This window comes from Aquarana catesbeiana, linkage group LG07 (genome assembly GCF_042186555.1).
Source record: "Aquarana catesbeiana isolate 2022-GZ linkage group LG07, ASM4218655v1, whole genome shotgun sequence".
Lineage (NCBI taxonomy): Eukaryota > Metazoa > Chordata > Amphibia > Anura > Ranidae > Aquarana > Aquarana catesbeiana.
The window spans coordinates 163,480,067-163,504,773 of NC_133330.1; the positions used below are offsets into that span (position 1 = coordinate 163,480,067).

General features: G+C 43.1%; 1 protein-coding gene across 6 annotated transcripts in view; it reads right to left on the reverse strand.

Annotated features, from left to right (window-relative positions):
• Positions 1-24,707, reverse strand: part of FIRRM (FIGNL1 interacting regulator of recombination and mitosis) — a 399,519-nt gene that overhangs the window by 298,375 nt on the left and 76,437 nt on the right. For all 6 annotated transcript variants that reach the window (XR_012235300.1, XM_073592830.1, XM_073592831.1 and 3 more), the window contains 2 exons: positions 24,425-24,565; positions 24,150-24,306 (listed from right to left, as the gene is read on the reverse strand). Coding sequence is in view for 5 of the 6 variants with exons in the window: in XM_073592830.1 (XP_073448931.1) it covers positions 24,150-24,306; positions 24,425-24,565 (298 nt within the window). In the remaining variant the exon portion in view is untranslated. The remainder of the gene's footprint in view (positions 1-24,149; positions 24,307-24,424; positions 24,566-24,707) is intronic.

Sequence of the window (24,707 nt, forward strand, 5' to 3'; positions counted from 1 at the left end):
CTGGGTAAGGTGAACAAGATAATGCCACCATATTCGACACCCTGGGAGCAGAGGTGATAGCCACCAAGAGGCCACCTTCAAAAGACAGAGTAAGCAGTGGAACCTCCCGAATATTTTGAGAGAGCGATAGAAAGGCTTCTGGAGAACCGAAATCACCAAGTTCAGAACCCACAGCGGTAGAAGAAACCGCACCGGTAAAAACAGACGTTTAACCCCTTGAATAACAACAGGTACGCACCAGGGAGTGCGAGACCAGGGGACGTTGAAGAAGACCATCCAGGCTGGCACCTGGCCCTCGAAGGTACTTGAGGCCTATTCCTGCTCATCCTCCCTTAAATGGAGGTTGGAATCGGAGCCACCTGGAAAGAATGAGGATGAATGCACAGTGACTCAATCAAGGATATATGCGCTTTCCACATTCGAAGGTAGAACCTCCTAGAGGTAGACTCCCTAGCCATCAGCAGTGTCGGAACTGCAGCACCTGGCTCATCACAGCCAGGCCATTAAAACCAGCGACTCTAAAACAGGATGGAAGAACGGCCCTTGGGACAGTACATCCTCCCTGAGAGGCAGTCGCCAAGGAACGTCGGCGACCAGGCACACCCGGTCGGCGTACCCAGACCGACGGAACCCACCTGGAGCCAATAGAATGACCGGAATCACCAGAGCCTTAATCCTGTGCAAAAAGATACAACAGAAGCTGGAGAGGAGGATAGGTGTAGAGCAAACGTCACTGGTCCCATGGGCCACCAGAAGAAACCGTGACCTTACCAGAAACCCTGGCACCGTCCTGTCGAGCCAAGATGCAAACAGATCTAACTCAGGAGTGCCCCAGCGGAGACAAATCTGATGAAACACAGCCCAGTGAAGGGCCCACCCCGTGGTCCAACCCTAGCCAACTGAGGTATCTGTCTGACAGTATTCCACTCCTCGAATGCATACACCGGAAAGGGCCGGAATGAGATGTTCTTCCCACCGGAAGATACTGCCAACAGCCTATTTGGCCCACCCTGGTGAAGGACATAAGCCACCGCCATTGCCTTGTCCGACTGGATCCGTACCGGGAGCCCCCGAAGTCGAACCGTCCATGATCCAGACCTAGTCTGAACGCTTGAGCAGGATATTACTTGGTAGTCCGGATTCCACCAACGTCCAACGACCCTGAGCAGAGCGCAGTCCCAGGACATCTCCCCACCCGGACAGACTGGCATTGGTGGTCACCCTGTTCAATACAAGGTAAGAAAGAATTTTCCCCGCCGAAGTACCGGAGAGCAAAGCCACCAGACTAGGGAACCTCTGGTTTCCTGACTCAGCCAAACCAGATTGTCCAAAGACCTTGGGCATTTGTCCCATTATGCCAGGATCTCTCCGAAGGGAGCTTATATGGAACTGTGCAAATGGAATAGCCTCAAAAAGGTAGATATCATCAGACCCAACACCCACATGCAGATCCGCAGAGGAGCCCACCTGCCGGACAGTAAATGAAAAATGCAGCATGCATTTTCTGGAGTTTGTCCAGAAGAAAACGCTGGCCAGAGCTAAAGCCTGATCAGGCTCAAATAATCCAACGTTCTGGCAGGGCCAAAGCAGACTTCCAATAGTATAGAAGCCAACTGAAATCAGTCAGGGTCTGAATAAGAACCATGTTGCTCCTCAGGGTAATCGAGAAGTCGGAGAAGATGATCGTTCAGGCAGCCTAGAACCGCAAACCCCCACTGACGTAACCATGCCAGATCCAGGGCCAACACCTCATGAACACCCGAGGAGTGGTGGCCCGATCAAAGGGCAACACCACGTGCTGAAAATGCTCCGCACCCACAGCAAAAATGAGGAAGTGTTGGAGTCGGGCACAAAACAGAATGCGAAAGTAAGCATTCGTGATGTCGTAGAAGAACCCCAGAGGGACTGACCACCTCTGGGGGTACCCGCGCCCCACCCCACTCCAGGGAAGGAGAGGGGGGACTCCTTACTTACCTCTCCAGCGAAATGCATGGGTAACGCTCTCAGACAGATCCTCCTCGCCACTGAAGTGGGTGGGGCTTCGGCCATGAGGAACGCTGCGACACAGGCTGAGATCTGGTCGTATGCGACCTCTCGAGACATTTAACTTGCAGGGCCAGCCACTGTCCAGTGGGGCTATGTCGTGGCCGACCTATCACGTAACTGCGGTCTGCACGCGCTCGCTGGCCAGACTGGATCAAGTGTCCAGCCCATCGCCCAGCCCAGCAGTTGACTGTAGATCTCACCGGAAAAAAATCCAGGAAAAGAGAAAATAACAAACAAAAATTCCCAGGACTAGAGATCCCAGCAGGGAACTAGGCCCTTACTCCAGACTAGGCAGAAAAAAACCTGATTACCTAGAGCAGGGAGGGGGTTATATACTGAGGACAGCCCACGGGCGTAGCCAGGTGTTTTATTTTTGTTCTGCCTAGTCCTAATCCTGCGGAGACGATATAACCCTATGGTTCTGAATAAAGAAGGCTGTGTCTGTCAATGAATGGCAGGTACTTCAGAGGAGGGAAAGTAGGGTAGCTATGCAGAGAAGCAGTGTTAATTTCGTTGACTAAAACATTTTAGTCGACTAAATGAATACTACTTTAGTTGACTAAAATACAACAAACTAAAATGGCATTTTAGTCAAAAGACTAAGACTAAAACTAAATTTAAATTCGACTTCAAAATAAACACTGGTCTGTAGTGCATGTTCATACCTCAATACCTTAAATAACAACATGAGATTTTTCACTCCAGCAGTATATAATGAGTTTGGAAATTTTAGAGAAATGTTAACGAATGCATTACAATTTAATTGCACCCATTCGCTTTTAGTCGACTAAAATGTACTGGAGATTTAGTCGACTAAATATGACAAAAACTAAAACAATTGCAGAAGACTAAAATGGGATTAAAACTAAAATGCCATTTTAGTCCTAAGACTAAAACTAAATCGAAATTTGCTGCCAAAATTAACACCGCAGAGAAGTCATCCAGAAAGCGTGACACTGGTCCAGGAGGCCGATAAATGACTGCGACCCTCAGACAAGCTGGAGAGAAAAGACGAATGCAGTGCACTTCGAAAGAGCAGGGGGAATAAGGGAGAAGTGGGAAGAACCTGGAAGGTGCATTGTGGGGAGAGGAGAAGTCTGACGCCACCTCCTTTCTGTCCACTGGGTGAGTCTAGAGGAGGCCACTGTGGGACAGGGCAGCTGGAGAGGTAGTGTCCAATTCCTGGAGCCAGGTTTGGTACTAACAAATAGATTAAGGGATTTGAAGAGGAAAAGGTCATTGACAGAAGCTAGTTTGTTGAAGACCGAGCGGGCATTCCAGAAGGCACATGAAAGAGGGGGGGCCGACTTGTGGAATCAGGGGAATTGGGATGAGAAGGTGGGAGTTACAACTACTGTTGGAGGAGGTAGACAACCAATTTTAGGGGTGGGAATTGGGTGTGGGAGGGCCGGGGTTTGGTGCGATGTCCTCAGACATTAGGAGTAGTAGGAGGGTGAGGGTGGTAAGGCAGGAGTGGGATTTATATGAGGGCAGTGGAGTGGAAGTGGTGATACTGTGTGGGCTTAGAATGAGCAGGAGGTGATAAGTTCAGTAATATTGAGTGGGCAGAAGAGAGGGAGATATGTACAGGTTGCGGGCTGGAGAGGAGGGGTAAAGAAATTAAGAGTTTGAGGAGAGAGAACGTTATAGAAAAGATTAGTGTGAGCATGTTGGAGGGTGGGGAGATGGGAATAGAAGGAAGGCTGAGGAAAGTTAGAGGACGAAGGGGAACTTTGTGTAAAAAAGGTGTGGAACACTAATGTCTGTACTTGCTTTTTTGTAGCAGTGCCTTAGTCAAAGCGCCATGTACAAGTGCCAAACACTTGTCGCCGGAGTGACAATTGAGCAAAAAGTGGCCAGCCCAAACCCTCGCCAGCCATCCCAAGAAATAAACTACATTTATACAGGGATGGTGTGGGGGGAAGATTCAAAATTTTTCAATTAGGAGCTGATAAAACCAGGCTCGTGGGTGGGTGGGGTTTACAACTGGCCTGGACAGAGTGCAATGCAAGAGGGGGAAACAGGATACTAAATAAGTGCAACTTTCAAAATAGACAATAGAATTCTTACAAAGTCAGGTGGCACTAGATAAGGCGATATGGGTTCTACGATATTTGGAGTTAAGTAGAATCACTAGTCCATTAACGAGGAATGTGCTGAGTGTATGGGATGAGGTACATAGACAACTTAAATAAAGGTATAATTCCCCCATTGATTTCATGAATTGGTACTAGTATTTTTCCACCAGGTAAAGATGATTATTTGTTTTTTTACTCAAAAAGGTAAGGGAAGGTTTCAGTACAATTGAGGGAAGTTATGAAGGGGGATAATATGTGTTCGGTAAGTTATACGCTGCCCTTAAATTTGCTGCACAATAGCGTTATATACCAAAGTGCGTATTAAAAAATAAATAGACACATATAGTATTATTGTGACATGAGTGCCATAAAAATATATGTAATGTGATAATGACAATATATATCGTATTTATCGGCGTATAACACGCACATTCATTTTAAGAGGGAAGTTTCAGGAAAAAAAAAAAACTTACATTTTAAATAAGGAACTTTGAAGCAAAAAAAGGGTCAGTGCCCATCTGCAGCCTCACAAGTGCCATCAATGCAGCCTCATCAGTCCACATCAATGCAGCAGCCTCACCATTGCCATCAATGCAGCAGCCTTTACCATTGCCATCAACGCAGCAGCCTCACCATTGCCTTCAATGCAGCAGCCTTACCATTGCCATCAGTGCAGCCTGATTGATGCCCATCTGCAGCCTAGAGGGAACAGGGAGGGACGAGCGTCGACAGATTACATACAGTGAGAATCTCCTATGATAGACAGAACAGTGGTCCAATGGCGGCCCAGGAGACAGGACTTCCTATTACAGAGGCCACCAAGTAAAAAGGAGATTCTCACTGTATGTAATGTGATGGCGCTCATCCTGCTCCCCTCCCTGTCCCCTCCGAGGCAGTTAAAATTGAAGTATTGAAGTATTGGTGTATAACACGCACATGGTATTTGCACCTGATTTTCATGGTTAAAAAGTGAGTGTTATACGCCAATAAATACAGTATATGTAAATCAAAACAATCCACGATCCACAGCACGCATGGATGTATAAGCATGTCAGCAGTGTTATAACTGGATATCACGCATATGCACTTTAGCACGTTTTTCAACAGGACTGTCACATTATTGGTTTTTAAACAAACATTTTTTGAATAAGATCTGTTTGGCACAGAAGCACTTTCTGGAATTTATTTAAAGTGGGATTATTGATGTCTTTCATAGCCCACTGGACATTATTAGTATTACAGACCACTTGGATGCACAGGAGCACTTTATTGTCGATAAAATCGCGCCATTTAAAGACTCAACTGAATATGCTAAACATATGGGAGAAAAGAATATGAAGGAAAAGGACTTGAAGAATAGGAATACCAAGAAAAATAAGTATCTACGTGATCTGGGAGAAAAAGCAGGTCTTCTGCTGGCAGGCAACGGTAGGCATCAGTAATACTGGAAATCCCCAAGAACAACCCATACATGAAGGTAATCACACAACAGACCGGAATGTGGGTTTCAAAACCCCGCAACCTCAGAAGCAGCAAAATCATCCTCAGCAAACTACTATGCAACCTAATAGGAGATACCCTATGAATTATAATCCAGAAAGAGAACAAGGCGTCCTACATTGGCAACAACCTAAAAAACTTCATAATGGCCAACAGGACAACAGAGGGTACAATTATAATGGAGGCAGACCCCCATACTACGGCCATCCACAAAATCATGGCAATTGGAATAAGGGCCACCAGGGTGGCAACCAACAATGGAGAAGAAACCAATCAGGTAATGCTCCATACCATAAGGGATGGCAGCAAAATGGTCAACACCCACAGGGCTACCAGAAAAATCAAGGGTACCAATATAGGACCCCGCAGAAAGGGGGCCCACAGCAGCAGTATAGAGGCCCCCCAAAAGGTGATTACCAATACCAGGGAGGACCTCCAACTCAGAGGGGTTCTACCCAAGGGGATGGGTATTACTACTCCCCTAAACCACAACAAGTAAGGTATGATAGACCAAACCGGATCACTATGAGGTACCTGTTTATAATAGTTATCAACCCCTATATGATACAACAGACCAACAATATGGAAGCTCTTTTTTAGAGAAGGGCCGGGTAGACTCCACCCAGGAAATAAACATAGAAAAAGCGGAGGACGAGCTGGACGAAGGATTCAACAAAAAAAGAAGACGGGAAGATTAGGAGAAGGCATCTACAACCTAAGTGGCATCAACTTGACGAGGGAAGAAACACTAACCTTGGATAAGGGTATAAAGTTTGCCCCAAAAAAGGGTCTCAACAAATTTGAAACCTACATAGGGATCCAAAAGTTTATTCGTAAGTTGAAATGTGAAAAAGTACTATGCCCTGAACCCGGTAGAAAAAACTGCAATGGGGAGTAACTTTACGCAATTAAGAAATAATTTGGTGTTTAATCCTCACATAGTGAATAATAAATATGTGGATCTATTTAAGAGATTGGTGACAACTGACTTGGAACAATTACCGATCAAAACGGTGTATGAGCAAAGAGATTTAAGAAAGGGCCTAAAGTCATTGGAAAGTAGAAAAGACATTGTGATACACCCAGCGGACAAAGGAGGAGGCATCGTCGTATTATCCATGAATCAGCATAAAAATGAAATGAATAAAATCCTGGAGGACAGAAGCACATATCAAATATTCAATTCTGACCCCTCTAAACAATTTAAAAATTAGAGATTATTATAAGTTATGGTACTGAGAAGGAGCTACTAAGTAAGCATGAAGCTAAATATTTGGTTCCCACGGTCAGTAAAATTCCAGTTACATATTATATATCGAAAATACATAAAAATAGAGCCAATCCACCTGGTAGACCAATAGTGAGTGGAATTGAATCGCTAACATCCAGATTGGGAGAGTATATCGATCTTCATCTACAGCCTTTAGTGAGGAACACGCAGGCCTTTTTGAAGGATACTAAACATACTTTGTAATTACTACAAGAATGTACAATTAATGATGATGTGATTATGGCCACAGGGGATGTGGCATCACTTTATACTAATAGATCACGAGGGGGTCATGAAGGCAGTGAAGCGGGCCTTAAAAAAATAGCGATAATGTAGTAAAGAAGAAATTATGTAAATTTATTTTAAAAAGTCTAGAGTTTTGTTTACAACACAATTTCTTCTGGTATGAGAACAATTTTTATCTGCAGATCAAAGGCGTCGCTATGGGCTCAAAATTAGCCCCAAGTGTGGCGAATTTATACATGGCCAAGTGGGAATCTGAGGGTGTCCTGTACAACAGAGATACAGGGATCATGTTATATAGAAGGTTCATAGATGACCTACTAATCTGGATTGGTAGCATGGAAACCTTGACGAGTCTGCTTGAGTCTATGAACATTAATGACCAAAACATCACTTTAACGTAGAATGTCAGTAAGGAGATGATACACTTCTTAGACTTGGAGATACGGAACACTCCATGAGGCATTGAAACGAAGACTTTTTTTTTTTAAGGCGACTGACCGCAATTCCTACATTCCCACTATGTGCTGCCACTTCAGGCCATGGTTAGACAATATTCCTCAGGGTCAGTTTATGAGAATGTGAAAAAACTGTACACAGGATGGCGATTTTGAATCACAGTCCAAAATGTTGAGCAAGATGTTTAGAGTTAAAGGATATCATGGTGATTTTTTGGAGAAAGAAAGAACAAATATCAGAAATATGAATAGAGAAGATCTACTGAAAGAAAACATCAAAACCGATGGAACCAATAAAGACATGGGCACATGTATCGTATTAGACTATAATCTACAGAATAAAGAGGTGGAAAGAATCATACAGAAGTACTGGAATGTTCTAAAACAAGATGTCCACCTCAAAAGGATGTTTATTCGAAAGACCAAAAATTGTTTACAAGAGGGCACCCAACTTACGAGACAGATTGGTGCATAATGTTGTAGAACCGCACCCCCTCCGAAACCCAAGATGTTCTGAGACATAAAGGGTTTTCATGGATGTGGAAGATGCTACAGTTATGTAAGAGTCCCTACCAGCATAAAAAAAGTAAAAGACTTTTCCAACCCTCAGACCAACCAGATGTATACCATTAGGCACTTCATTTAATGTGACGCGGTGGGTGTTGTTTACGCATTAAAATGCCCCTGCAATTTAATCTATGTGGGCTGAACCATAAGATCACTCAAAGATCGTATGGAGGAGCATGTTAGAAATATAAGAAAGGGATTTGATCAACACTATTTATCTATACATTTTATACATACAACAGGAATGCAGTTCTGGGGCACAGAGGCACCCAAACGCCACCGGAGAGGTACAAACTATGTAAGGGAGATAAGCAAACGCGAATCCTGGTGGCTACACCAGCTCGGCTCCTTAGCACATGGGGGGGGGGGGGGGTGTAAATAAAGAATTTGATCTCAGATGCTTTTTAAGTAACTGTTGGCATAATACCTATTAGCGTTTTTAACTTTAATACACAAGAGTGTATGCCTTCATTGAGATTTCTAATTTCATTATGCTTCTTATATAATATATATATATATATATATATATATATATATATATATATATATATATATATATATATATATATATATATATATATGCTTCCTCCTAGACAGACTGCTTGTCGTACCGTTCTGGCCCCTCCCCAAAGCGTGTCAATACAAGGATGACATATCTTTGTCAGGGGGAATTTCTGATTGGACGGCCGATTATATACAGCACCTGTGGCCATTTTGTTGTGGCGCATGGACACTCTAGTGATAGTCTAAACATTAGAATGGAGCACTCTATGGGAATGTTTCGCCAGGATACATCTACTGGTGAGCAGCCACCATATAATTCTATTATGCTTAAGTTGTATGGTATGCCAGAGGGGTCACTCATGCTCCTGCATAAAAACGTAACACTGATACTTAAACCTCAATGAGGCTATTCAAGGACTAATGAAAAACTACCCAGGACGGACCTGGAGGATTAACATACCATACTGACTTGCGCCATAACAACACCAGCAACAAATACTAATATGTGGATAAGATTATAAAGAAGCGTAAAACAATAATCACGGTTATTAGATTCGGCAACCATTAAACAGTGTACACAATATAAACATATACCCTGTGCAGGCAATAATGGGATAGTTGGCCGATATCGTACAATATATGGTGGAACACTAATTTCAAAACATTATAATTACCTCTAAATAATCATATAAAAATATGATATATATAAAACAAAAATAGATGGAATATAAATTATATATATATATCTCTATAAAAAATGTGTTAATCTATATAAAAAAATATATATATACACACATATATATATACACACACACACACACACATAATTAGGGCTGTGGAAATTAAAGATTAATTCCTCGATTAATCGTTAATTTTTTTGATCTATTAAAATTCTTTTGATCGGTACTCACCTCTCCGCCGGCTTCCGGGTCTTCAGGGAGTTTCGGCGGAGATCCAGTGACGTCACTGACATCGACGTCACCGAACCCCCCCCCCCTTCCCCAAGCGCCTCCGTCTGCTAACGAAGAGAAAGGGGGAGGAATCTGGTGACGTCAGACAGCCTGGACAGTGATGGTAAATATGGATGTGGTTAACTGGGATCATTCAGTAGGCAAGTTTGATAACCAAATTTGACAGTCAATATACTAGATAAGTTTTATAATTAAAGTTAAACTTTCTACGTTTTTCTTAAAGTTTAATAAAAAAAAATTAACTTATGTCAGTGCTACAGTTTGAATTTAAAACATATTTGTGGGGACGGAAAGTATTCAGACCCCTTCAATTTTTCACTCTTTGTTATATTGCAGCCAAAACACAGAATTGTTGACATTTTTGCAGATTTATTAAAAAAGAAAAACTGAAATTTCACATGGTCCTAAGTATTCAGACCCTTTGCTGTTACACTCATATATTTAACTCAGGTGCTGTTCATTTCTTATGATCATCCTTGAGATGGTTCTACACCTTCATTTGAGTCCAGCTGTGTTTGATTATACTGACTGGACTTGATTAGGAAAGCCACACACCTGTCTATATAAGACCTTACAGCTCACAGGGCATGTGAGAGCAAATGAGAATCATGAGGTCAAAGGAACTGCCTGGAGAGCTCAGAGACAGAATTGTGGCAAGGCACAGATCTGGTTATGGTTACAAAAAAATTTCTGCTGCACTTAAGGTTTTTAAGAGCACAGTGGCCTCCATAATCCTTAAATGGAAGAAGTTTGGGATGACCAGAACCCTTCCTAGATCTGGCCGTCCGGCCAAACTGAGCTATCGGGGGAGAAGAGCCTTGGTGAGAGAGGTAAAGCAGAAACCAAAGATCACTGTGGCTAAGCTCCAGAGATGCAGTCAGGAGATGGGAGAAAGTTGTAGAAAGTCAACCATCACTGCAGCCTTCCACCAGTCGGGACTTTATGGCAGAGTGGCCCGACGGAAGCCTCTCCTCAGTGCAAGACACATGAAAGCCTGCATGGAATTTGCTAAAAAAAAAAAAACACCTGAAGGACTCCAAGATGGTGAGAAATAAGATTTTCTGGTCTGATGAGACCAAGATAGAACTTTTTGGCCTTAATTCTAAGCCTGTCCAATACAGTCCCAACAGTGAAGCATGGTGGTGGCAGCATCATGCTGTGGGGGTGTTTTTTCAGCTGCAGGGACAGGACGACTGGTTGCAATCGAGGAAAAGATAAATGCGGCCAAGTACAGGGATATCCTGGCCGAAAACCTTCTCCAGAGTGCTCAGGACCTCAGACTGGGCCGAAGGGTTACCTTCCAACAAGACAATGACCCTAAGCACACATCTAAAATAACGAAGGAGTGGTTTCACAACAACTCTGTGACTGTTCTTGAATGGCCCAGCCATAGACCTGACTTAAACCCAATTGAGCATCTCTGGAGAGACCAAAAAATGGCTGTCCACCAACGTTTACCATCCAACCTGACAGAACTGAAGAGGATCTGCAAGGAGGAATGGCAGAGGATCCCCAAATCCAGGTGTGGAAAAACTTGTTGCATCTTTCCCAAAAAGACTCTTGGCTGCATTAGATCAAAAGGGTGCTTCTACTAAATACCGAGCAAAGGGTCTAAATACTTAGGACCATGTGATATTTCAGTTTCTCTTTTTAATAAATCTGCAAAAATGTCAACAATTCTGGGTTTTTTTGTCAATATGGGGTGCTGTGTGTACATTAATGAGGAAAAAAAATGAACTTAAATGATTTTAGCAAATGGCTGCAATATAACAGAGTGACAAATTTAAGGGGGTCTGAATACTTTCTGTCCCCACTGTGTGTATATGTATATGTGTGTATATATATATATATATATATATATATATAGTTGGCCGATATTGTACAATATATGGTGGAACACTAATTTCAAACCATTATAATTATCTCTAAATAATCATACAAAAATAAGATATGTAAAACAAAAATGGATGGAATATATATCTCTATAAAAAATGTGTGTGTGTATGTATGTATGTATGTATATATATATATATATATATATATATATATATATATATATATATATATATATATATATATATATATATATATATATATATATATATATATATATATATATATATACATATACACACACACACATTTTTTATAGAGATATATATTCCATCCATTTTTGTTTTACATATCTTATTTTTGTATGATTATTTAGAGATAATTATAATGGTTTGAAATTAGTGTTCCACCATATATTGTACGATATCGGCCAACTATCCCATTATTGCCTACACAGGGTATATATTTATATTGTGTACACTGTTTAATGGTTGCCGAATCTAATAACCGTGATTATTGTTTTACGCTTCTTTATATTCTTATCCACATATAATTATTTGTTGCTGGTGTTGTTATGGCGCCTGTCGGTATGGTATGTTAATCCTCCAGGTCCGCCCTGGGTAGTTTTTCATTAGTCCTTGAATAGCCTCATTGGAGGTTTAACTATCAGTGTTACGTTTTTATGCGGGAGCATGAGTGAACCCTCTGGCATACCGTACAACTTAAGCATAATAGAATTATATGGATGCTGCTCGCCAGTAGATGTATCCTGGTGAAACATTCTCATAGAGCGCTCCATTCTAATGTATAGACTATCACTAGAGTGTCCGCGCGCCACAACAAAACGGCCACGGGCGCTTTATATAATTGACAGATCGGCCGTCCAATCCGAATTTCCCCCTGATGAAGATACGTCATCCCGGTATCGACACGCATTGGGGAGGGGCCAGAACGGTATGACAGGCAGTCTGTCTAGGAGGAAGCACATACCAGTCCAATACCGGACGGTATTTTTTACACTTTACATAGAGTGGTGTACTGGCGCACATGGCATATGTGAGTACCCCCATTGGGGGAGTGTGTTTATTTGTTTAATAAAACTTTTTAAATATCACACCATCGAGGTTTTTATTCCCCATATATTTCCGTGATACTGCATTAAAAGTCCAGGATCCCGTTACCAATATAGAATCCAGGTGTGGTTCAAAAGCGTGTACTGACTGAGCGTAATTGCCAAGTCACACGCTCCAAGGTGCGCATTCAATACCTAGGGGGTCACCGGAATATGAGCCCCAATGCACGATCCACAGCACGCATGGATGTATAAGCATGTCAGCAGTGTTATAACTGGATATAACGCATATGCACTTTAGCACATTTTTCAGCAGGACTGTCACAATATTGGTTTTTAAACAAACATTTTTTGAATAAGATCTGTTTGGCAAAGAAGCACTTTCTGGAATGTATTTAAAGTGGGATTATTGATGTCCTTCATAGCCTACTGGACATTATCAGTATTACAGACCATTTGGATGCACAGGAGCATTTTATTGTTAATATTGTTTTGATTCACATATATATTGTCATTATCAAATTACATATATTTTTATGGCACTTATGTCACAATAATACTATATGTGTCTATTTTGTAATACGCACTTTGGTATATATCTCTATTGTGCAGCACATTTAAACGCAGCGTATAACTTACTATTTTCTGCTATTTGCACAAGCTTATGAGACGTGTTAAATGTCTGCAGCTGAGTAGTGGTGTCAATCACGCATTGGGTTGATTGAGGCTCGCAGGAATTTCATTTCTTTTTGAATAGTTTATGTTCACTACACCATTTATGTGAGAAACGGGGCATGATATCCATAGATGAATGGAGATGGGCACAAATTCAGTCCTTACCCCAGCCAATTGTAGAAGGTATAAGATTTGATTGTGGAATGATGTAAATAGTAAATTGTTTGCAACTAGGAAAATAAAAAAGGAATAATTAAAAAAAGAATAGACCTGACTAGACACGGATGTAGGCAAATGTAAACAAATGATTAATTTACATCCACAAGCCTACAGGAATGAATTACTGTCCGTTTTTCATCCAAAAGCAAGCAGGAGAAAAAAGGAATAGAACACCCATGTAAAAGGGAAATGACAATAAATTCAAGCTTGTCCACCTGGGTTTTATTAAAGTACCACTATTCGAAAAACACATACAGGAGAAAACCATTTAGAAAATTCACCATTTGGTAAAAAAAATTTTCTCATAAAAAAGCCTATGCAAAAAATTTTGTAAACTCTTCTGCCTGGTGCTGCACAAGCAAATTATCACCCCTGTATACAAAGATAGACCAGATTCTCCAATTTCTTCAAGAACCTTTATTTTAAGTGCTAAAATTTGGTACATGCCATCATGGATGCATTTTTGACAGACTGACCCACAAACAAGCTGATCTTGATTCTTCAAAGCAGTGAAAAAGAAAACAATATTTTTCAAGATATCGGTGGTAGATTTGGCTTCAGCATTACGAATAATTTTGGGGTTTTTTGATCAAAACAACCCCAAAGATCGCACACGCGTACACACAATCGGATTGTTGGCCAACAAAACCATGGAATTTTGCCTGAAGGGCATTGTCCCAAATTTGTCTTGCATACACACGGCCACACAATTGTTGGCCAACAATTACGAGCGTAGTGACGTACTACGTGGTTTTTCATCTCTTTAGCACCACCCTTCGGGCTCCTTCTGCTAATTTTGTGTTAGTAGAAGTTTGGTGAGTGTTGATTCGCGCTTTCCATTTTGCGCTTTTCAGTTCGTTTCTTAACAGCCGTTCATCAACCAGACATGTTGCGGAATCGGAGGAGATAACGTGTTATTTATTATTGGCCTTGGAGTTATTGCTTTGACATTATTTTTTTGGTCAAAAAATGATTGATTTGGTATATTTTCTATATTTTTGGATGCATAGAATGCACTTTTTGGTTAAGTTCTATTGGCAGATAGCATGTCTAATTTTATGTTTCCTTTTTTTAATGCACAATAAAAAAAAAAAAAAAACTGTGTAGAATAATACTTCGCTATATGTTTTACTTCAAATGACAGTTTGGGAGTAGGCAGTTACATTTTAAAAAATACAATGTAAAATTAACAAGGGACACCAACATACCGTATATACTCGAGTATAAGTCGATCCGAGTATAAGTCGAGGCCCTAATTTACCACAAAAAAATGGGAAAAACGTATTGCCCCGAGTATAAGACGAGGGTGAGAAATGCAGCATTTCCTGTAAGTGGAAAAAGAGGGTCAACAATGCCCATCTGCAGCTGTATACCTCCCTGTGTCCTGTGCATGTGTCATGGGTCCTGTGTATATGTGCATGTGTCATGTGTCCTGTGTATATGTGCATGTGTCATGTACCTGTGTTCTGTGTATATGTGCATGTGTCATGTACCTGTGTTCTGTGTATATGTGCATGTGTCATGTACCTGTGTTCTGTGTATATGTGCATGTGTCCTGTACCTGTGTCCTGTGTCTGTGTGCACGTGTCTGTGTGCACGTGTCTGTGTGCACGTGTCTGTGTGCACGTGTCTGTGTGCACGTGTCTGTGTGCACGTGTCTGTGTGCACGTGTCTGTGTGCACGTGTCTGTGTGCACGTGTCTGTGTGCACGTGTCTGTGTGCACGTGTCTGTGTGCACGTGTCTGTGTGCACGTGTCTGTGTGCATCCTACCTGTGTCCTGTGCATGCCTCCGTGTGCCGCTCTGCACCGATCAGCGTGTGCTATTACTATTCGGCGGCCATTCACTGTTCGAAAGCCACGCCTCCTCCTCGTCCATGATAGGTAGAAAACTCCATTTCCCAGAAGTCAGCGGTCAGCCTATCACGGACATTCTCTCATCCTCATACCACAGACGAGGATGAGAGAGAATATCCATGATAGGCTGTACACTGACTGCCTATCACAGACGAGGAAGAGGCACGGCTTTGGAACAGTGAGAGGCTGCCGAGTGGTATGTAGCACATGCTGGCCGCCGTCTGCCTGCATGACACGCTGATCATGTAGGCAGACGGCGGTGACTCGAGTATAAGTCGAGGGGGGCACTTTGCTTTTGCTGAGGCTCCAAAGATGTAGAAAATTGCGCGAGAGGACCAGAGTTCATCGCTACTGGACACATCCATTGATGGCTCAACGCATGTCCACAGGATACTTTCTAATATCTATGTTCAGCTGCGTAATTACCCAGAGATTTTTTTTTTTGTTGTACAAGCATGTCAATTGTCACCTTTGATGAACTCTTGGAAAAGTTTAGACCCCGTATAGTTCGCATGGACACCAACATGAGGAAAAGCGTGCCACCAGAGGAACGTCTGCTGGTGACTTAACTTCAGCGTCAAGTAATGCAAGTCGTGTATTGTACAGCATAATTGACTGATGAGGGGCATATCACATGGTATATCAAGCTTGCAGGCAGTGATAATTGAGTTGTTGGTGTGTTTTAACATTTTCCAGGTTCAAAAGTAATAAATAAAATGTTTCCCTTTATAAGCGCTTCTAGACGAAAGCACGCCTAAACGCGGGTAGTCGCATTTAGCGCCTGAAATGCCTCTAAACACAGCTTCTGAATGCATTTTTTTGGATTCCAAAAAAAGCCTCTAAACTCAACTGCCTAGAAACAACGTTAAACGAACCCGTGTACTGATAAGATAACATATAGGAGAGTTCAAGAGCAGTTGAAAAAAAAAAAAAATGGCCAACTGCTCCTAAATGTCCATTTACCAGCAGCAGTGTACATGAGGCCTACCTAAAGCCGGCGATACACTGATTGAAATTTGTTCAGTTCAGCGAGGACCACCTGAATTTTTATCGGTAAGTGGCAGCTCCTGCTCAACAGAAAATAATCGTTTGATCGACTTCTGTCAAAAAGGGACCAACTTTTGGCTGCAGCTGATGTTCAGTGTATTCTGAGAGCTGCAGGTAATGCTGTCAGAAATCAATGTGCCGGGTGAGGGATCCACCTAGTTTGTGTGGAAGGAGGAATCAGTTTTTTTTTTTCATTCAGCCTGCTGACAGAAAAAAAAAAAAAAACAAGCTGTACAGCCAGCTTTATGCCTTCTATATCAATTACTACTGGGGATAACCACAGGGTTTTCTCTATGTAAAAGACCCTTAAAAGTGGTTGTAACGCTGACAAAAAAATAAAAAAAATTCTACATCTCCCCTTCCTCCACTCCCTGTCAGTTTTGTAGTGTGTGTGTGAGCCGATCTCCCCCCCCGCCCCTACTCTCCTCTCATGCCTGTATAATTCTATTTCCTGCAGCTGCTCCAGTGCTTGTAAAGTAAAGAAACATGTATTAATTACTTTGATCCTCTGTTTTAGGTCCCTGTTCAGTACACTGTGTTTTCCTAAATTATGTTAAATACCTTCTTTGCAGAGCCCTGCTGTGCAGTCATGTGACCTCCCTCTGCTAGCTTGCATTCATCAGAAGGGAATCTCAGTCCCTCCCACTGTACTCACATCTGGAATTAAAGCAGAGGGAGCTCTGCAATGATGGTATTTAGCATCATCATTTTAGGAAAATACACACACTGTACTGAACAGGGACCTAAAACAGTGAGGATCAAAGTAATTAATACATGTGACTTAAATCACTTTAAGACAGACTCAGAAGAAAACAAAAAAGATCCCACTGTTCTACATTTTTGACAACATTTAAGAACTGCTTTCATTTATTACATTGGAACATTTCTTTCATAAACCTCAGATAGAAGAATAATATTTTCCAATTACCATTGTAAGTATTCCCAACATTAATATTCCCAATTTACACAGGCAATTAATATATATGAAGTTGTCAAAAAGATGAGATTTACAGAACAAAAAACTTGCAAATATTCAAAAATAAACAAAGTTACTTACTGGTAACGTTCTTTCCTGGAGTCTTTCAGGACAGCCACCTGAGAGACCTTGGCTCCTCCCCTCTGCAGGAAACACCGTGCCAGCCCCTTTTAAAATTCCTCCTCCCCTGCTGGTTCCTCAGTTGTTATAGAGCACCTCCAGTCTGTTAGGAAGACACAAGAACATGTGATACACATAATCAACAAAATACCACAGTTCCTGTTTCAGGAAATCTCAAGTCATTTATATTCGGGTGGGTTCTAGTGCTGTCCTGAAAGACTCCAGGAAAGAACGTTACCAGTAAGTAACTTCATGTTTCCCTTAATCGTCCTTCAGGACAGCCACCTGAGAGGATAAACGAGCACTCACCCCTAGAGCGGGACTACAGCTTGTAAGACCTTGCGTCCTAAGGCTTGCTCCTTTGTCAACAAGAGATCCACTCTGTAGTGCTTGACAAAGGTATCAAAGTTGGATCAGGTTTTCGCTTTGCAGATTTGCTCCGTCGTTGCTCCAGCCCTCTCTGCCTGTGACATTGACCTTGTCGAATGTGCCCTAATACCATCTGGGATCTGCCTACCTCCCAAAATATAGGCCTGGCCAATCACTTCTCTGAGCCACCTGGCTATAGTGCGCCTTGAGGCTCTCTGGCCTTTTTTAGCCCCTGAAAATAAAACAAAAAACGGAATTTGACTTCCTGAAAGGTTTGGTTTTCTTTAAATAATGTAGGATGCACCTCCTTACATCTAATTTATGAAACTTAACCTCCTGTTCTCCAGAAGCATTTGTACAAAAAGGTAAAATTATATCTTGACCTCTGTGAAACTTTGAGGCAACTTTAGGTAAAAAGGCTGGATCTAGCTTAAAAACTATACAATCCAGAAAAACTTGGCAAAAAGGAGGCCTGGTTGATAAGGCTTCCATTTCACAAACTCTCCTGGCGGTCATGACCGCCACCAAAAAAACTGCTTTAAGCGTCAACAGTTTTATTGGGCAAATTTCTTGTGGTTCAAATGGGTCCCCCCTCTCAAGGTTTGTAGCACCAAAGACAGGTCCCATTTGGGAAAGAGTGATCTCTGTACTGGCCTTTGTCTGCTCAAGGCTTTGAAAAATCTGACTATCCATGGATTGGAAGCTAGCTTCTTTTCCTGATAAACAGAGATTGCAGATACCCAACTCTAACCACTTCAGCCCCGGACCATTTGGCTGGCCAAAGACCAGAGCACTTTTTGCGATTCGGCACTGCGTCGCTTTAACTGACAATTGCGCAAGCGTGCGACGTGGCTCCCAAACAAAATTGACGTCCTTTTTTCCCCACAAATAGAGCTTTCTTTTGGTGGTATTTGATCACCTCTGCGGTTTTTATTTTTTGTGTTATAAACAAAAAAAGAGCGACAATTTTGAAAAAAAAGCAATATTTTTTACTTTTTGCAATAATAAATATCCCCAAAAAATATATAAAAAAATTTTTTTTTCCCTCGTTTATTGATTGGTTTGCGCGAAAGTTATAGCGCCTACAAAATAGGGGATAGTTTTATGGCATTTTTATTGATAATTTTTTTTTTTTTTTTAACTAGTAATGGCGGTGTTCAGCGATTTTTATCGTGACTGCGACATTATGGCAGACACATCGGACACTTTTGGCGCTATTTTGGGACCATTCACATTTATACAGCGATCAGTGTGATTAAAAATGCCTTGATTACTGTGTAAATGTGACTGGCAGTGAAGGGGTTAACAAGGAGGGGACGCTGTAGGGGTTAAGTGTGTCCTAGGGAGTGATTCTGTGTGTGTGTGGGGGGGTGCTATTTGTGATACGACACTGATCACCGCTCCTGATTACAGGGAGCTGTGATCAGTGTCCTGTCACCAGGCAGAACGGGAAATGCTTTTTTTACATCAGCATTTCCCCGTTCTTCCTCTCCGTGAGACGATCGCGGGTATCCCCGCGGACATCGAGTCCGTGGGACCCGCAGTCGGACTCACGGAGCTCGCAAGATCACGTACAATAACGTGATTTCGCACAGCGGAGCAAACCTGCCGCAGTAAAACTGCGGCAGCTGGTCCGCAAGTGATTAATGTACTGATGCTCAGGCCCTCATCTGCCCCGCACTGTAGATATTCTAGGACCGCCTTTAAGCTTTGTGCTGCACAGGAGTCCTCTTATACACCAGTTGTTGAATCGTATCCGTACTTTTTTATATATGGTGCGAGTCTCCATCTTTCTACTATTCAGCAATGTATTGATCAGCTGGTTTGAGATACCCTTAGCCTTCAACAACTGCTCCTCAGAAACCAGGCCGCCAGGTTCCACCTTTCTACCTGGGGACACCACACTGGTCCCTGAAAGAGGAGATCCTCTCTGATTGGTAGTAACCATGGAGGTTCTACCGACAGTTCTCTTAGAATAGAGAACCATTGCCTTCTGGGCCAGTGTGGTGCAATGAGAATCACTGAGGTATTCTCTCTTCTGAGCTTTCTTAGTACCGCTGGTATGAGTACTAGCGGGGGGGGGAAGGCATAACACTTGGCGAACCTCTATTTCTGCGCTAGGGCGTCCACCACGAGTGCTCTATCCTCTAAAGAAAAGAAGGCTTGGACTTTCGGGTTTTCTTTTAATGCCAACAGGACCACTTGCAGAACTCCCCATCTTTGTGTAATTATCTTGAACACTTCGTGGTTTAATCTCCAGTCGCCTTCTCTCAATCTCCTCCTGCTGAGATAGTCGGCTACTTGATTGAGTTCTCCTTTTATAGATGGACTGCTGATCGGGAAAACACATTTTTCTGCCCAATTTAGGATCCCCTCTGCCAGGGACCACAAAGTTCCACTCCTTGTTCCCCCTTGCTTGTTTACATAAGCAACTATGGAAACGTTGTCGGACCAGATCTGTAAATGGTGACCCTTCAGTTGTTCCTCGAAGTGTTTGAGTGCTAGAAAAACTGCCTTTAGTACTTTCCAATTCGATGATCTTTCCATTTCCTCGTCTTTCCACACTCCTTGTGTTATCCGTGGGCCTAGATAGGCCCCCCAACCTACGCCACTTGCATCTGTAGTCATTACTTGAGTGACTTGTAAGATGCACATCCGTCCTTTGGTTTAATTTTCCGGCTTTCTCCACCACCATAAGACCCCTTTCACACTGGGGCGCTGCGTGCGCCGGCGTTAAAACGGCACTAATTTTAGCGCTGCTTTACCATCATTTTAGCGGCGGTATTTGGCCGCTAGCGGGGGCGGTTTTACCCCCCTGCTAGTGACCGAGAAAGGGTTAAAACCACAGCAAAGCGCTGCTGCGGCTGCGCTTTGCCGGCGGTATAGCCGCGCTGCCCCATTCATTTCAATGGGCAGGAGCGGTATACACACCGCTCCAAAGATGCTGCTAGCAGGACTTTTTTTTACCGTCCTGTCCTCGGGCTTTCACACTGGAGTGTGAGGAGCGGCTCTTTCAGGGCGCTTTGCAGGCGCCTGCAAAGCGCCCCAGTGTGAAAAGGGTCTAAAGATCTTTTTACTTGTGTTGGTATATGTACCCGAATATCTAGTGAGTGTTGTCTGTGATTCCATATTTTTAAACTAAATATCTGTAGTGGTCGAAAATGCAATCCCACCCATTGTACTGCCGGGATTGCTGAGGTTAATAGCCCCAAAGCGGCCCATCTTATTGTGCATGGTTAGTTGTTTTGTAGCATCTTCATTGCTTCTTGAATTTTTTTTACTTTTTCTCTGTGTAAAAACATCTTTTGTTGTTTTGAATCCAGGATGTACACCAAGTACGTTATCTGCTGGGAGGGGAGCAGGTTGGACTTCTCTAGATTTAGTAACCACCCCGTTTTTTTGTAAGAAATCCTGGGTGTAGCTCAGATCCTTGGTTAATTTTTCAGGAGTGGTGGCAAAGATAAGCAAGTCGTCTAGGTAGGCGATGACTGCGATGCCTCTTAGTCGGAGTGTCACCAAGGGTTCTGCCGACACTTTTGTGAATATTCGAGGCGAAGATGATAGCCCGAAAGGAAGAGCCTGAAACTGAAGGTGGTACGTCTGTTTTTATTGCCAGTCTTAGATATTTTTGGCATTTTTGCTCTATTGGGATGTGTAAATATGCATTATTTAGATCCAGGGAAGCCATGTAGCAATTTGGGTGTAATAGTGCCTTTACGGAAAAGATTGAGTCCATCCTGAACCGTTTGTAGGTCACTGACTGGTTCTAGGGTTTGAAATTTAGTATTGGTCTGAATTTCCCTGAGGGTTTCTGGACCGCAAATATGTGGGAGTAAAAACCCATGGCGATTTCTTCTTGTGGTACATAGCTTAACACTTCTTGTTCTATTAGTTCCTTTAGGGCTTCCAATAGACTTTTGGCCTTTTCTCTGTTTCTTGGCAGTTCCGTGGCATAAAACCTGCTTGGGGGTAGGGTTGAAACATCCAAACGATTCCCCCTGTCGCACAATTCTTAGGATATTGCCTCCCATTGGGGAAGGAAGGCCCCCAATCTTCCCCCCACCATGACCAACTTGTCACTGTTTGTTATGGGTTTGCTCAGGGAGGACGAAAAATTGCTCCTACTTTGCCTTTCCCTCTCTGGTTCCAGGGTCTCTTGATTCTCAGCCCTGGGTGGTCCAAAGCGAGGCCTTGTATCTGTTCTTGGTCTTTTCTTTCCTTGTTGCAGTTGCCCCCAGGTTGGTTTACGCTTCAACGGAAATGCTTTCTTTTTATGCGCTGTGCGGTCTAGTACTTTTTCCAATCCCGGCCTGAACAACAAGTCCCCTGTTAGTGGGATTCCAGAGCTTAGCCTTTGAAGCACCGTCCCCCTGACAAGTTTTTAACCACAAGGCTCTTCTTGTGGAATTTGACAAGGCCAAGGACCTTGCAGCCATCTGTACTGACTCCGCGGATGCGCCGCTATATAGGCAATAGCCTTGAGAAGCATAGGAAAGGATGATAACATTTGCTCCTTTGGTGTTCCTTCAATGTGGGGCCTGTATCTGTAAGCCAGAACGTCACGTTTCTGGCTAACACAGTCACTCCCATAGCTGGCTTTAGACTCCCTACTGTAGAATCCCATGATTTCTTCAGAAGAGAATCCATTCTTTTGTCCATTGCGTCGGACAGCACTCCCATGTCTTCGAAGGCTAGGTCTGTATGCCTCGAGACCTGGGAAAATGCTGCGTCTAGTTTGGGAACCTTGTTCCAAACCGACGCAGGGTCATCCACAAATGGAATTCTTTTTAAAGCTTTTGAAAAGAAGGGTTTTCTCTCCGGATCCTGCCATCCCTTTATTATTGTCTCTAAGACCTCATGGACCGGAAGGAATTTTTCCTTTCTTGTTCTCCTAGGCCCTGGTACATTTGGTCATGTAATGTTAGGGTCTTCTTTTCGGATTGCATACCTAGGGTAGTATAGATGCCCCCCAGGAGGAACTCTACTTCCTCCAGCGAAAGTTTATACCAGGAGGGTTTTCTGGAATCACCTTCCAGAGCTTCTCCCTCCGATTCCTGGGAACCGGAAGCTGCACTATCTGGCTCCTCCTCAGCCTCTTCCCTGGAGGCTTCTGGTTGGCCCGCACTTGTGGAGGGTACCTGCGACTTTGGCAATGCTACCTGCTGAAGTGGTAGAGGAGCAGTTTGAGGCTGGGGGATCTGAAAATCTGCGAACAAAGTTTTGAAAGATTGAAAGGTATTGGCTAGTTCATTAACTGAGGCTGCTAACTCACTGCCTTGTTCAGTGGAATGTTCCTGAAGTACCTTGTCTATGCATTCCTTACATATCGTTTTTACCCAGGAGTCCCTAAGTGCAGTTTTACATGAAGGGTACCCTCCTCTTGAAACTATGAGGTGGTTTAAGCTTTGTCTGTTGTTTTGCACTGAAATACATAAATACAGGTATCAAAAACACATTCAAGCTAAAAGTTCCCTGCACATATTACAGGTGTGCAGTTTTTAAAAGAACAAACATGTGAGCTTCCTTCCCCAGGGCCCCATGTTTTACCAACGGCACTGAGGATATACACCCCCCGCTGACAAGGGTTGGTGGGGTGAGAAGTAAGGTAAGGGGAGCTCCTCCCTAGGTCCCCCTTACCTTGGAGTGACTGGAGCTGGCCGCCTTTCCTCTGATGTGGACATGTTCAAACAGGTCTTGCCCTTGTGCCGCCAGTGGAGCCTAATGCTGTCTCTATAGCAATGTGGCTCTTCTCCAGTCCTTGCCCGGCCCCTCTTCAGTGATCCACGGCCGGAACCAGAAGCCACGGGTCAACCTGACGAACCCGCCCTTTCCGCCGGACATGACATCACCTGCCACCCGGCGAATACATCCATTGAGCCTGGCGCGGCTTGCTTGTACAGCAAGCGCGCTGTGATGCCTCTGATGCAAACATCTCCTATGGCGCTCAGCAAGGATGTGGGAACGGGACCTCCTTACCGCACTCAATGCTAAATCGGGGCCCCCCTAAGCTTTCTCGCGCACCCGGAGTCCAGAGAGCGGCATTTGTTTTGGCAGGTCTTTTCTGGCCAATGGTCCTAGGAGCTCTGTACCCCTTTCAGGACATCCATCTGAGCTTTTCCCCTGGCTCACTGGACTGGTTCCGTGTCAGTGTCTCCCCTCTGGAGGAAACACAATAACTGAGGAAGCAGCAGGGGAGGAGGAATTTTAAAAGGGGCTGGCGCGGTGTTTCCTGCAGAGGGGAGGAGCCAAGGTCTCTCACGTGGCTGTCCTGAAAGACGATTAAGGGAAAGAAAAGGGATGGTTTAGATGTGACATTTGCTAAAAATCAAAAATCCTGTGTACTTACATGACACCATACATGCAACGTCTGAAGCAGAGCTGCCTAAAGTAGCCTTATCCAGAAGTTCCATTAGCTGCTTCTGAAGACATACAGCTTCCTTAAAAATGGCTTGAAGAAGATCCAAAACCAAATGGAGCCTTCCACTATATAGTGAATCACTTTCCTAAAAGGACAACAAGTTACACATCATGTTAATAGCTTGCCAAGGAAAAATTCACTTTTAATATTACGAATGTATAAAGTAAGATGTGTATGTTTCCACAAACACATCAAATACACACCTTGCAGTGGGTGAATGTTGTAACAAGAATTTGAAGCACTGATGTAGGAAGCGAGTGTACATTTTCCAAAGCTACTGGATTCTCTGCAGAACAGACATCACGAACACAAGCTGTTAGAGCTTCCAACCAATGAGCCATATTCTGTTAAAAACATGAAAATAAATAAAGTTAAAAGATCCATAAACTCAAATTATAAACATTTCAGAAATGCAATACATAAAAGAAATATTTTTAACTAGAGGTGCACCGAAATTTCGGCCGCCAAAAACTATCGGTCGAAAGT